The following is a 14,998-nucleotide window of genomic DNA, read 5'->3' on the forward strand; positions in this document are numbered from 1 at the left end:
CCATTTGAGTACAGTGAACTCATCGTCATGTTCAAGACACCAGTCTGAGATGATTGAGCTTCATGACATGCTGCGTTATCCTGCTGGAAGTGCTTATAAAGGGATGGACATGGTCAGCAGCAATACTCAGGTAGGCTGTGGCGTTGATGCTCAATTGGTACTAATGGACCCAAAGAAAATCTCCCCCACACCATTACACCACGTTCAAAGTCTCTTAAATCCCCTTTCTTCCCCATTCTGATGCTCGCTTTGAACCGCAGCAGATCCTCTTGACCATGTCTACATGCCTAAATGCAGTGAGCTGCTGCCATGTGATTGGCTGATTAGACAATTTGCATTAACGAGCAGTTGGACAGGTGTACCTAATAAAGTGGCCGGTGAGTGTATATCACTATATAAAGAGCTGTGTGATGATGGATGCTCGGTGTGAGATGTGTCAGCTCACATAAATCACAAAAAAGTAATTGTAAATAAAAGATAAAGATGTATATTTTTAATGTTTTTTTTGAAAAATTAAAGGTGAAATTCATAAAAAAGATAAAAAAAAATGTTTAGAGTAATACTTACAGATATAATGGATGACATTTAATTTCTGAAAGTTACAGAAGCAGATCAGATAATTAATGTGTTATAGCTGATCATTTTTGTTTAATTTATTAATTTTTGTTCTGTCAACATGGCTGTATTATGCTGTTGAGGTTACCTTTTTATCCATTTGTGCGTGAACAGCGCCATCTCCTGGTGTCCAGAATTACACACTTTGTTTTGTAATTAATTAAGTTTTAAATATTTCTTAATAAATGTTCCACTATTTATACTGATACACGCTTATTTATCATCATACATTATTAAAAAAAACACAAACTTGAAAGTAAACTTTTAAAAATACACTGAAGATTTACAATAGTGAAGCAAATATAGTCATTTCTATGCTAATGTGTGTGTGTGTGTGTGTGTGTGTGTGTGTGTGTGTGTGTGTATGTGTGTGTGTGTGTGTGCAGCTCTGGGTCAGATCATGCTGTATGTGGACGGTATGAACGGGGTCATAGGTCACAACGAGTCTATCCAGTGGCTCTACCAGCTCATTGGCTCAAAGGTGAGCAGTGTGTTTAATGAACAATATGATCAGAATGAGAGTAAACACAGAGGTCTGATGCTGTGTGTGTGTGTGTGTGTGTGTGTTTTAGTTTCGTCTGGTGGTGAAGACGTCTCTGAAGCTGCTGCTGGTGTTTGTGGAGTATTCAGAGTCCAATGCTGCACTGCTCATCCAGGCCATAGACACTGTGGACAACAAGAGAGGTGACACACACACACACACACACACACACACACACACACACACACACACACACATAACTTATCAAGACAATTCAAAACGAAAGACCAAATCCAATTAGAGTATATTCCATTGTTTATTTAATATAATCAATATAATCAATAATATAATCTATAATAAGTATATATATATGTGTGTGTGTGTGTGTGTGTGTGTGTGTGTGTGTGTGTGTTGTACAGGCTGTAAGTCATGGTCAAACGCTATGGAGATTTTAGCAGAGAAAGACGGTGTGGACACAGAGCTGCTGGTGTATGTGATGACCCTCATCAATAAGGTAACACACACACACGCGCACACACACACACACACACACACACGCGCACACACACACAGACACTGATTCTGATTTATTCATAATCAAATTCTGATTCATACAGAGTTATGCTAATTCTGATTCATTCACACTGGTTCTGATTCTGATTCATTTACAACCAAACACTGATTCTGATTCATTCACAATGGTTCTGATTCTGATTCATTTACAACCACACACTGATTCTGATTCATTGACACTGGTTCTGATTCTGATTCATTTACAACCAAACACTGATTCTGATTCATTCACACTGATTCTGATTCATTTACAACCACACACTGATTCTGATTCATTCACACTGATTCTAATTCTGATTCATTTACAACCAAACACTGATTCTGATTCATTCACACTGGTTCTGATTCTGATTCATTTACAACCACACACTGATTCTGATTCATTTACAACCACACACTGATTTTGATTCATTCACACTGGTTCTGATTCTGATTCATTTACAACCACACACTCTTTCTGATTCATTCACACTGGTTCTGATTCGTTAACAATCACACTATGTCTGATTCAATCACACTGGTTCTGATTCTGATTCATTTACAACCACACACTCTTTCTGATTCACACTCTCAAAGTGGTTCAGATTCTGATTCTCTCTCTCTCTCTCTCTCTGGGTCAGACGTTGGCGGCTCTGCCTGATCAGGACTCGTTTTATGATATGGTGGATGTTCTTGAGGAGCAGGGCATGGAGAGCGTTTCTCAGCGGTATCTGGGCCGCAAGGGCACCGATCTGGACCTGCTGGAGCAGCTCAACATATATGAGGTCTGACCATCTCAATCAGTGACTCCTTCATGTGGGTTTGGACTAATTGACTGATTCCAGGGTGTGTGTGGGGTCTTAAAAATATTAAAAGTTGATGAGTCAATTCAGAGAAATTGAAAAGGCCCTTAAAAAGTACTCCTGAGACACTGTTGTTTATTAATATAGATCATAAAAACACAAACATGAAAGTAAACATTCTAAAAGGGATTGAGTTTGGCTGTCTGATTCCTGTATATACCCTGATCCTCTTCCTCTGTCCTGCAGGCGACGCTCCGTCATGAGGATGGAGATGAAGACGGTTTGCCTCCATCCTGCGGTCGGCGGGACAGACGGAGGTCCAGTGTGGGTGGAGAGAGGCGGGGCTTGGAAAGACGCCGCAGCCGCAGGCATTCATTGGGCAGACCAGGCCACGCCTCCCCGCTCAGTCCCGCCTCCCCACACCGCACCAACATCAAGCTGATGAACGGACAGGATGAGAGGTGAGAGAGCACAGAATCCTGGCTTCCATTATTAGAGGAAAACAACTATTTAATGTGAGCGTTCATGGAGATGTTGACGTTAAAAGAGTTTCAAGTGCTATGTGAAGAAGCTCTTTTACAGGTAGGATGTTGCCTAAAAAAGGAGCTGTCTGTGTAGACAGTAGGTGCATCCCAAATCGTATACTTATGCACTATTGTAGTTTAAATACTTCAAGTAGTGCATTCACACTGGAAATTTTTAAGTGCACTTTAAATACCACTGATGATGTGAAGTGTTGAATGCTGGACACTTCACAAAATCAACGCTTAGGACGTAGGGGAGGGGAGGAGCTACTGACAAAGGGGAGGGGATAATAATAAAAGGGAGAAGCTATCAGATGCTGAGATTGGATAACTTCCTATATTTTGGATTGTAAAAGCTAAATTCTCCTATATAAGTGATCATGACTCCTCCTGATGGTGAATGTGGTTGTACTCTTGACAGCTACTATTTGGTAATTTTTGATCTGTGAAACAGATTGATATTGTTCCGTTTGGGACGACACTAAACTCTACACTACACCGATAAGTGTATAAGTGCATATTATATAGCTCCATCTAGTGATGTTGTCCACTAGTGTTTAGAGCAGATTCATGACAGATTGATGCAGAATATAATGTAAATATAAAGCTGAGAGTGTGATCGTTGCTGTTCTCAGTGTTGTCTGGGTGTTTTTGCTCCAGAACTCTTCTGAAACACGAGTGTCTTCCAGTGATGTAAGTGTCATTACTCATCACTGATTCACTTCCAACAAATTCACCTCTCATAGATAAATATTTCACTGGTTAACTTTTTCTTATACAACTTTCACTGATTCATTTTCACTGCTTCACTTCTCACTTTTCTCTGATTCACTTCTCACCAGTTCACCTTTTGCTCATTCATCTTTCACTAATTCATTTTTACTGATTCACTTCTCTCTTTGGTTCACTTCTTGCTGATTCAGTTATCAATTTCTCACCAATTAACTTTTTGCTGTTTAACCAGCTGATTTACTTCTTTTAGATTCTCTTCTCACTGATTCACTTTTATTGCTCACTATTCACTTCTTGAATATTCACGTCTGTCTTGTTCACTCTTTATGACACGTGTGACACACTGATTCTCTTGTCTCAGAATAACTTTTTTGCTGATTCAGTAAATGATTCACCTCTTTTGTTGATTCAGTAACTGATTCACCTCTTTTTTTGCTGTTTCAGTGATTGATTGAATTATTTTTTGCTGATTCAGTAAATGATTCACCTCTTTTGTTGATTCAGTAACTGATTCACCTCTTTTTTTGCTGTTTCAGTGATTGATTGAATTATTTTTTGCTGATTCAGTAACTGATTTGCCTTTATTTGCTGATTCAGAAACTGATTCACCTATTTTTTGCTGCTGCTTCAATGATTGATTCACTTCTTTTTTTGTTGATTCAGTAACCAATTTGCCTTTTTTGCTGATTCAGTAAGTGATTCACCTCTTTTTTGCTGATTCAGTAACTGATTCACCTCTTGTTTTGCTGATTCAGTAACAGATTCACCCCTTTTTTTGCTGATTTAGTAACCGATTCACCTTTTTTTGCTGATTCAGTAACTGAATAATCTCTTTTTTGCTGATTCAGCAACTGATTCACCTCTTTTTTTGCTGATTTAGTAACTGATTCACCTCTTCTTAGCTGATTCAGTAACTGATTCACCTCTTTTTTGCTGATTCAGTAACTGATTCACCTCTTTTTTGCTAATTCAGTAACTGATTCACCTCTTTTTTTGCTGATTCAGTGATTGATTCACTTCTTTTTTTGCTGATTCAGTAACTGATTTGCATTTATTTGCTGAGTCAGTAATTGATTCACCTCTTTTCTGCTGATTCAGTGATTGATTCACTTCTTTCTTTGCTGATTCAGTAACTGATTTGCATTTCTTTGCTGATTTAGTAACTGATTAACCTTTTTCTGCTGATTCAGTAACTGATTCATCTCCTTTTTGCTGATTCAGTAACTGATTCACCTCTTTTTTTGCTGATTTAGTAACTGATTCACCTCTTCTTTGCTGATTCAGTAACTGATTCACCTTTTTTTTGCTGATTTAGTAACTGATTCACCTCTTTTTTGCTGATTCAGTAACTGATTCACCTCTTTTTTGCTGATTCAGTAACTGATTCACCTCTTTTTTTGCTGATTCAGTGATTGATTCACTTCTTTTTTTGCTGATTCAGTAACTGATTTGCATTTATTTGCTGAGTCAGTAACTGATTCACCTCTTTTCTGCTGATTCAGTGATTGATTCACTTCTTTCTTTGCTGATTCAGTAACTTATTTCTATTTCTTTGCTGATTTAGTAACTGATTCACTTCTTTTTTTGCTGATTCAGTAACTGATTTGCATTTATTTGCTGAGTCAGTAACTGATTCACGTCTTTTCTGCTGATTCAGTGATTGATTCACTTCTTTCTTTGCTGATTCAGTAACTTATTTCTATTTCTTTGCTGATTTAGTAACTGATTCACCTTTTTTTGCTGATTCAGTAACTGATTCACCTCTTTTTTGCTGATTCAGTAACTGATTCACCATTTTTACTAATTCAGTAACTGATTCACCTCTTTTTTACTGATTCAGTAACTGATTCACCTTTTTTGCTGATTCAAAAACTAATTCACCTCTTTTGACTGATTCGCTAACTGATTCACCTTTTTTGCTGATTCACTTTAACCGGTCTAATTTCTCCATTGCGGGTTTAGGCAGCCAGTAAGCAGACAAACTCACCTGTGTGTTTTTCGTTATTTAGTCTATGACAAAGTCGAATGTTGTTCTCCGTTTCTGTTTTTACACTTTTGCTGTAGAGAAGAAGATGAGGATGAGGAGGAAACTCCTGTCACTGAGTCGGGCTCAGATAATAATGATGATGATGATGATGAAGGGGGAATTAATCCTTCTCATCACAGCGTCATCAGGTATTCTAGTGCAGATCCTCATTCAGCACAGATTGAGTGTGTGTGTGTTCAGGCACATCTCACAAATGGACTCTCTTGTTTCTCCTGGAATTGTTGATAATCAAGCGTCCATCATCAGCCTTTATGTCCTGACAGAATACTCCAGAATAATTAGACATGATTCATGTGTCACGCAACTCTCAGTACTAACAACTGTTTATATGACTGTTGCTTTAAATTCAAATGAGATTGTGCTCCAGGGAGGAGCTATAAAAGCCTGTGTGTCACCATAGCAGCAGCTCAAACACTCTAATGGCTAATGGACAGACGGCTGCTTCTCACTCAGGGCTGCTGTTTATGCTAATGAGGGAGAGATGGGCACTAGTGGGCGGGGCTTTCCCTCTCTGATGACATGTACAAAGGCAGAATGTCAATCAAAGTGTTTATGTAAACAGTTTTTGAAGTCTGATTTTAAATGATTATCATAGGCCACCTTTGAATGTCTGTCTACCTCCTCTGTCTCATGTTAGCATTGTGTTTGGGATGTCCGGTAAGATATAAACACAGAGAAGTTAATAAACAATAACTCATCTTCATCAGCGGCAGTGGTAAATCATCCCTCTGTAACAAACACACCACAGAAGAAGAGGAGAAGAAGAGGGCCACATCCTCAGCCCTGCCCCCTGCTGACTCCGCCCAGCCCTCAGTCTTGGCCAATCTGTTGGCTCGCCGCAGGTCATCTGTCACTGTGCCGTCGACCAATCAGATCAGTCCTCCGCAGCGGCCGCTGGACCGCCTGCCGTATCTGCCACACTCCCCATTCTTCCTCTTCTCATACGACATGGAGGAGCAGGAGGAGAAACCAGACGAGAAGAACAGCAGGTAGAGCACATATCCCATGATGCAACAGCCTGTAACTGCATCACTTCCTCCTGTGTATCTTTGAACCTGCTGGTTAAACAAAGATATGCTTCTTGCTGATTCACTTCTGGTTGGTTCAGTTCTCAAAGAGTCACTGTTGATTCACTTTTTGCTGATTCACTTTTCACAGATTCTTGTTTTGCTAATTCACTTCTCGCTGTTTAACTCTTGGTTATTTACTTTTACTGATTCACTTCTTACTGATTCACTTTTCTGATTGGTTCACTTCTCAGAGAATCACTTCTGATTAATGTTTTGCTGATTCACTTCTTACAGATTCTTGTTTTGCTTATCCACATCTTGGTGTTTAACTCTTGGTTATTCACTTTTACTGATTCACTTTTTAACAATTCACTTTTCTGATTCCCTTCCGGTTGGTTCACTTCTCAAAGAGTCACTTTTGATTACATTTTTGCTGATTCATTTCTCACAGATTCTTCTTTTGCTAATCCACTTCTCGCTGTTTAACGTGGTTATTCACTTTTACTGATTCACTTTTTACTGATTTACTTCTCACTGATTCCCTTCTGGTTGGTTCACTTCTCAAAGAGTCGCGTTTGATTCACTTTTTACTGATTCACTTTTCACAGATTCTTCTTTTGCTAATTCACTTTCCACTGTTTAACTCTGTTATTCATGTTTACTGATTTACTACTTACTGATTCACTTCTCACTGATTCACTTCTGGTTGTTCACTTATCAAAGAATCACTTTTCATTCATTTTTTTGCTGATTCACTTCTCACAGATTCGTGCTTTGCCAATTAACTTCTCAATGTTTAAGTCTTGGTAATTCACTTTTACTGATTTACCGAGTCACTCCTCTCTGATTCACTTTTGCTGTTTCATTTCTCACTGATTCATTTCTCATAGAACCACTTTTCGATGATTAACTTCTCACTGATTCACTTATCCCATATTCTCTTCACACTGATTCAGTTATCAATAATTATCTTCACTCTGATTCTCTCTATACTGATTCACTTCAGGTTGGTTCAATTCTGACTGAATCATTCTTATTAACTTTTTACTGATTCACTTGTAACAGATTCTTATTTTGCTAATTCACTTTTCATTATTTAACTTTGTTAATTCTGTTGCACTGATTCACGTCTCACTGATTCACTTTTCTGATTTTCTTTTCACCGATTCACTCTCTAGTTCACTTTTTGCTGATTCAGATCTCTTAGATTAATCGTTTACTGACTCACTACTCAGAGATTCACTTTACTTTGAGTCAGTTCTTGTTAACTGATTTACTGATTCACCAGTGTCTTCGTCTTCTGTCTGAAATGATCATGTCCAGTTCAGTGGACTGGTGTGCTGGTGGTTAAGCTGGATTAGTTATGAAGTGGCTGACATCTGATGGGGATTTCTCACCCTTTTATGAGCTGAAATGACAGTAATAGTCACTCTGTCTGTCTGGTCTGTTTCAGGTCTCTTTCTGCTGTCGGTTCTCCATCTACACCTACTAAACAGAACGAGAGGTGAGTTCACACAAACACACTGCAGCGCTTCATTCAGTACAGACTGATTAAAAGCAGCTAATCAGCGTGAAAATCACAGTGTTATTGCTGAAAATGTTCATCATTCATGGAGTATTGATTCAGCTCAGTTCAGTGTAGTGTTAATTCAGCTCAGTTCGGTGTAGTGTTGATTCAGCTCAGTGATGATTCAGTTCAGTTCAGTGTTGATTTAGCTCAGTTCAGTGTAGTGTTGATTCAGTCCAGTGTAGTGTTGATTCAGCTCAGTTCAGTGTAGTGTTGATTCAGCTCAGTGTTGATTCAGTTCAGCTCAGTGTAGTGTTGATTCAGTCCAGTGTAGTGTTGATTCAGTTCAGCTCAGTGTAGTGTTGATTCAGTTCAGCTCAGTGTAGTGTTGATTCAGTTCAGCTCAGTGTAGTGTTGATTCAGTCCAGTGTAGTGTTGATTCAGTTCAGCTCAGTGTAGTGTTGATTCAGTTCAGCTCAGTGTAGTGTTGATTCAGTCCAGTTTAGTGTTGATTCAGCTCAGTTCAGTGTAGTGTTGATTGAGCTCAGTTCGGTGTAGTGTTGATTCAGTCCAGTGTAGTGTTGATTCAGTCCAGTGTAGTGTTGATTCAGTTCAGCTCAGTGTAGTGTTGATTCAGTTCAGTTTAGTGTTGACTCAGCTCAGTTCTGTGTTGTGTTGATTGAGCTCAGTTCGGTGTAGTGTTGATTCAGTTCAGTTTAGTGTTGATTCAGCTTAGTTCAGCATATTGTTGATTTAGCTCAGTTCGGTGTAGTGTTGATTCAGCTCAGTGATGATTCAGTTCAGTTCAGTGTTGATTTAGCTCAGTTCAGTGTAGTGTTGATTCAGTCCAGTGTAGTGTTGATTCAGCTCAGTTCAGTGTAGTGTTGATTCAGCTCAGTGTTGATTCAGTTCAGCTCAGTGTAGTGTTGATTCAGTCCAGTGTAGTGTTGATTCAGTTCAGCTCAGTGTAGTGTTGATTCAGTTCAGCTCAGTGTAGTGTTGATTCAGTTCAGCTCAGTGTAGTGTTGATTCAGTCCAGTGTAGTGTTGATTCAGTTCAGCTCAGTGTAGTGTTGATTCAGTTCAGCTCAGTGTAGTGTTGATTCAGTCCAGTTTAGTGTTGATTCAGCTCAGTTCAGTGTAGTGTTGATTGAGCTCAGTTTGGTGTAGTGTTGATTCAGTCCAGTGTAGTGTTGATTCAGTTCAGCTCAGTGTAGTGTTGATTCAGTTCAGCTCAGTGTAGTGTTGATTCAGTTCAGTTTAGTGTTGACTCAGCTCAGTTCTGTGTTGTGTTGATTGAGCTCAGTTCGGTGTAGTGTTGATTCAGTCCAGTGTAGTGTTGATTCAGTCCAGTGTAGTGTTGATTCAGTTCAGCTCAGTGTAGTGTTGATTCAGTTCAGTTTAGTGTTGACTCAGCTCAGTTCTGTGTTGTGTTGATTGAGCTCAGTTCGGTGTAGTGTTGATTCAGTTCAGTTTAGTGTTGATTCAGCTTAGTTCAGCATATTGTTGATTTAGCTCAGTTCAGTGTAGTGTTGATTCAGGTTAGTGTTGATTCAGTTCTGTTCGATGTAGTGTTGATTCAGCTCAGTTCAATGTAGTGTTGATTCACTTCAGTGTTGAGTGTTGATTCAGCTCAGTTAAGTGTAGTGTTGATTCAGTTCAGGTTTGATTCAGCTCTGTTCGGTGTAGTGTTGATTCAGCTCAGTTCAGTGTAGTATTGATTCAGTTCAGTGTTAATTCAGTTCAGTTCAGTGTAGTGTTGATTCAGTTCAGTGTTGATTCAGTTCAGCGTAGTGTTGATTCAGTTCAGTGTTGATTCAGTTAAGTTCAGTGTAGTGTTGATTCAGTTCAGTGTTGATTCAGTTCAGTGTTGATTCAGTTCAGTTCAGTGTAGTGTTGATTCAGTTCAGTTGAGTTGAGTGGATCTGCTGATCTGCTGAATGTGTTGTTCAGACCGGCTCTGGGTGGGCTGCTGTCCTCCTCATACCGTCAGCATCAGGAGTCTCTGGCGGCCGAGAGAGAGAAGAGACGAGTGCAGCGAGAGGAGCGACTGCAGAGGATCGAGAGAGAGGAGAGAAACAGACACAGGTGAGCAGCACTACTGAATACACACTGCATTATCATCTACAGCACCTGCTCACTTCATCTGTGTGTGTGTGTGTGTGTGTGTGTGCAGTCGAGACTATGTGTCCAACATGGAGGAGGCCAGACATGCTCGAGAGGAGAGGTGAGATTTCCTCCTTTATTAATGCATCATTTATTGTTTATATATACTGTATATGACTAGAACTGACGGAACACTTCAGCAATTTTCCTGCAATACTGGAATCACCCATGTGTTTAATGTCTGGTTGTTTAATGTCTGTTTGAGAGGAGGGGGGGTTAATTAGCATATTCATTAGTCATGTATATGTAATGAACGCAAGAGTCAAAGAGTCGAGCCATTTTAGAACTTTGCATGGGAAAACTTGTTCTGGTTAAATGTTGCACATGGCTCTGCTGTCATGTCAGGTCGTGTGTGTGTGTGTGTGCGTGTGTGTGTTTGGTGACATCTTGAACAGGTTTAGTCTGATGTCCTTCACCCTATTTAACCCAGTTTTCCTCAAAACCAAACACACTTTTCCTCCTCCCCCCTCCTGCCTGACTGAAAACACACAGCGTGAGGCTTTCAATTCAGACCTAGAGAGTGTGTGAAGGCGTGTGTTCCTCTCTGACCGTGTGTGTGTGTGTGTCAGGTTTAAGACAGCGGAGCGTCTGGCAGCGGAGGAGTTCGAGAGAGAGCGGCAGCGTTCAGCACCTCGAGGACTCCCAACAGACACCTGTCAATCATCCCGCAGTGCCACGCCCTCCTCAGTGACATCACAGGAAGAGCAGGACACGCCCATCGCATCGTACCCGCCCTCTGAACCAGGTAAACCCGATATAATCGATCAGTTTATCATTAAAAACCGACCCGGGATCCTTCACAGATGTGAACTGGTGACCCTCCGTCTTGTTTTAATCTTAAGGAAGAGTGTGTGTATTGACATCATGCGTGTGTGTGGACAGAAAGATGCTGCTCATGTGTTTTACAGAAACTCTGCATGGTCAACTCAATAGTAATATATAGTAAAAGGGCCGTCATGGTGGTGCAGTAGGCAGCACTATCACCTCACAGCAAGAAGGTCGCTGGTTCGAGCCCCGGCTGGTTCAGTTCGTGTCTCTGTGGAGTTTGCATGTTCTCCCAGTATTGACGTGGGTTTCCTCCAGCTGCTCCGGTTTCCCCCACAGTCCAAACACATGCGCTATAGGGGAATTAGTATAGAGTTACTATAGAGTTTGTGAATGAGTGTGTATGGATGTTTCCCAGTACTGGGTTGCAGCTAAAGGGCATAAGGGACTAAGCCGAAGGAATGAATGAATATTAAGGCTGTACATTTTATATCAAGAACAACTGATATTTTTGTTATTTTTATATTTGTTATATTTGTTAAAAGATATTATATGCCTTCCACATTTAAAATATTGTCATTTACAGCTTGAATAACAGACGTTTACTTTCTGTTGTGATTGAGAATCAGTGTTATTTCAGCAGATATAGGTTATCTAGATGGTGTTTTCTGAAAATGATGTACATAAGCACGTCTATAAACATGGTTACTTTACAATATAGTTATGTACCTTCATAACATCTAATTTCTGTATTATTATGTAAGCTAATACTGATGATATTTCTTCCTAATTCTAAATAAAAATAGAGAATTATTTTTGCAGAAACTATAAAAATGTCTACACAAACCACATGTGTGAAGAGTTTGGAAACCAGTATTTGGAATAGTTATAGATATATGTGAAAGGCTGTATATGTGATGTGCTGTGCAGCAGTGAGCAGCTCGCGTGAGGAAACATGTTTGGACAACGCAGCGCGCAAATAACTGTTCTGAAGTCAGTGTGTGTGTGTCTCTGTTTAACTGCTTTAAAAGAGTCAGTCATGAGCGCTGATACTGTAACCTCTCTGTCACCTCACACACACACACTCAAACACTCATTCACTTTCTCTCAATCAGACTGTGTTATTCCTCAGAGGATGTATGCGCATGTGTGTGTGTGTGTGCGCTGACACAAACAGGTGTGTTTCCTGTTCATGTCTGAGGCCACAGAGGCCCTCAGAGCTCTACACTGCAGCTAAATTCTGGCTGATTCTAGAATTGCGGCTACATTTTGTGTCTCCAAGATAAAGCCTCTAATACTTTTCAAATACAAGCTATCTCTAAAAACAATGTCTGTATGTGTATTTTAGGACATTTAGTCTTGAAAATATATCCTTAAAGACTCCACTATAGCTATTTTTGAGTGTCTCCAATCAGTTTTGTTCCAGAAACATGGGCAAATTAGCAAATGTTTAATTCAATAAGACCTAATTTGCATATTTTAATGTAACACTTTTTTAATGCACACATTAAGACGTGCTGGGTTATTTAAACCCAAATTGAGTAAAATATAGACAAACCCAAACATTGGGTTACATTTGGTCCTATGCATTTCAGAGCAGTTCTATACTTGTACAAATACAAATTAGCAAATGGTTAATGAAATGGCCTCATTTGCATATTTTACTATAAAACTATGCACACTTAAAAAAATGCTGGGTTATTTAAACCTAAATTGGGCAAAATATAGACCAAATCAAACATTGGGTTAAATTTGGCCCTATAAATTTAATAGCAGTCCTATAAATGCAAATTAGCAAATGATTAATGAAAGACCAAATTTGCATATATATTTGCATTTAAAGCTTACACAAATACAAAAAAGAGTCAAATTCTGAACGTACACTCGAATAAATGCTGGGTTATTTAAGCCCAAATTGGGTAACATATGGACCAACCCAAACATTGGGTTAAATTTGGCCCTATAAATTAAAAGCAGTCTTATAAATGCAAATTAGCAAATGTTTAACTAAATACATCATTTGCATATACATTTGCATATAAAAGTTACAAAAATACAAAAAAAGAGTCAAATTCTTAATGCACACTTTAAGTAATGCTGGATTATTTAAACTCAAATTGGGTCAAATATGGACAAACCCAAACATTGGGTTAAATTTGGTCCTATAAACTGAATTCAAGAAAATAACCCAGCTGCTGGTTTAGTCTGTATTGCACCCAGAATTGGGTTATAGTAACCCAGCATTTGTTAAAGTGTCATCAGTCAGCCGGAGGAGTATGGTGATGAATATTAGTTTAAATGTATTTACCCCGTTTATCTGTAGCGTCTTACCTGAAGTCACATGATTAAACACATTTGCATATTACACACTGCCTCATCAGCATGCTGATTTCTCCACAGACACTAATGATCTAGAACCGGAAGCAGAGGCTGATCTAGAACCCGAGGAGAAAAAGCCCACAGAAGAAGCAGAGGAGGAAGTAGAAGAGGAAGTAGAGGAGGAAGTAGAAGAGGGAGTGAGTGCTGAACCGGAAGTGAGCGCAGCTGAGGAACAGGTGGCAGAGGAGGAGGAGGAGTCTGAGCGGGAAGCGCCGGATGGAGAAGCGGAGGACAGTGGAATACTGAGCGATAAAGAGCGACAGAATGAAGAAGTGAACGAGAAAGACAACTGCTCTGCGTCCAGCATATCCTCCGCCAGCAGCACGCTAGAGAGAGAAGATCGACTCAATGCAGGCGCCGCAGACACAGGTGATACACAGCCACAGTTATTCACCCTCATGTGAATTTATTTCTTTGTCAAATATTGATGAGGTTGAACAGATTCAGGAAATGTTCACAGTAAACAGGTTTTTGATGATTTTTATTTGATTAAGGTCATAATCGAACTAAACAGAAATGAATTAAGACGTGGAGTATGCTGATTTAAGTGGCATTACACTGCAATCAAACTATTACTGCATTTTGCGACAGGATAGTCCATACACACGGTGGTTTGACACTATTCTCTGCACCTACCGAGTCAATAAAGGACCACAGACACCAGCATCACAAAATGCAGAGTTTTTCCCCATTAAAAATCCATTAAAACTACACTCTTCCAGCAGTTCCTCATATCCAATATCTCGTTTGTCCTGGGGGGCATGCATGAACACCTCTAGTTTGAAAAAAGTGGATGAGCCCAGCTCTATTTAGGTGGGAGTGGCGAAAGAGGGAAGGGTTTGCAAGAAAAGGGGAGTTTCAGTATGAGTTTCACTGCAGCAACACAAACACAGACACAGGATAGATGGACAGGGATGTTTACATGGACATCAGTCATTGATTTATTTGCCTTAATCTGAATAAGAGCATAATATGATGAAGGTGTTTTCCTTTCATGATCCCGTTTAACATGTTACAGCACACAATACGATTAGCATCATTGCCACGCTATTTCCTCAGGAGTTTTATGTAATTTTGTGTTTCATTCTTAGTTTGTCGACTTTAACTGCAGTTTGTCACTTTCACTTTCATTCAGGAACATTTCATGCATGCCCCCTGGCAAAAAAATGAGATATTGGATGCAAGGAACTGCTGGAAGAGTGTTGTTTTAAGAGAAAAGCATCAAACAGCCGTGTGTGAATAGACTATCCTGTCACAAAATCCTGGCGAAAATCCTACATGACGGTAATTGATTGCAGTGTTTACATGTTTACATTGTGAGAGCAGCATTTACCGTGGATCTTTCAGTCCATAATATTGCAGTGATATTAACGTACTGTAAACTTTAGTAAGTAAATCATTTTGACTATAGTCTGTCT

At 39.5% G+C, this 14,998-nt stretch overlaps 1 protein-coding gene across 8 annotated transcripts in view; it reads left to right on the plus strand.

The window, feature by feature from the left end:
* Positions 1–14,998, plus strand: part of fhod3a (formin homology 2 domain containing 3a) — a 57,851-nt gene that overhangs the window by 27,277 nt on the left and 15,576 nt on the right. For 2 of the 8 annotated variants that reach the window (XM_021468221.2, XM_021468222.2), the window contains exons 6-18: positions 1,002–1,096; positions 1,188–1,299; positions 1,516–1,610; positions 2,290–2,433; positions 2,698–2,912; positions 3,636–3,668; positions 5,772–5,882; positions 6,462–6,743; positions 8,218–8,268; positions 10,224–10,358; positions 10,447–10,497; positions 11,006–11,181; positions 13,602–13,949. In XM_021468221.2, coding sequence (XP_021323896.1) covers positions 1,002–1,096; positions 1,188–1,299; positions 1,516–1,610; positions 2,290–2,433; positions 2,698–2,912; positions 3,636–3,668; positions 5,772–5,882; positions 6,462–6,743; positions 8,218–8,268; positions 10,224–10,358; positions 10,447–10,497; positions 11,006–11,181; positions 13,602–13,949 — 1,848 coding nt within the window. The remainder of the gene's footprint in view (positions 1–1,001; positions 1,097–1,187; positions 1,300–1,515; positions 1,611–2,289; positions 2,434–2,697; positions 2,913–3,635; positions 3,669–5,771; positions 5,883–6,461; positions 6,744–8,217; positions 8,269–10,223; positions 10,359–10,446; positions 10,498–11,005; positions 11,182–13,601; positions 13,950–14,998) is intronic. The other 6 variants (XM_021468223.2, XM_073931295.1, XM_021468224.2 and 3 more) reach the window with 3 other exon arrangements.

Source organism: Danio rerio, chromosome 19, assembly GCF_049306965.1.
Source record: "Danio rerio strain Tuebingen ecotype United States chromosome 19, GRCz12tu, whole genome shotgun sequence".
In the NCBI taxonomy this organism is placed as follows: Eukaryota; Metazoa; Chordata; class Actinopteri; order Cypriniformes; family Danionidae; genus Danio; species Danio rerio.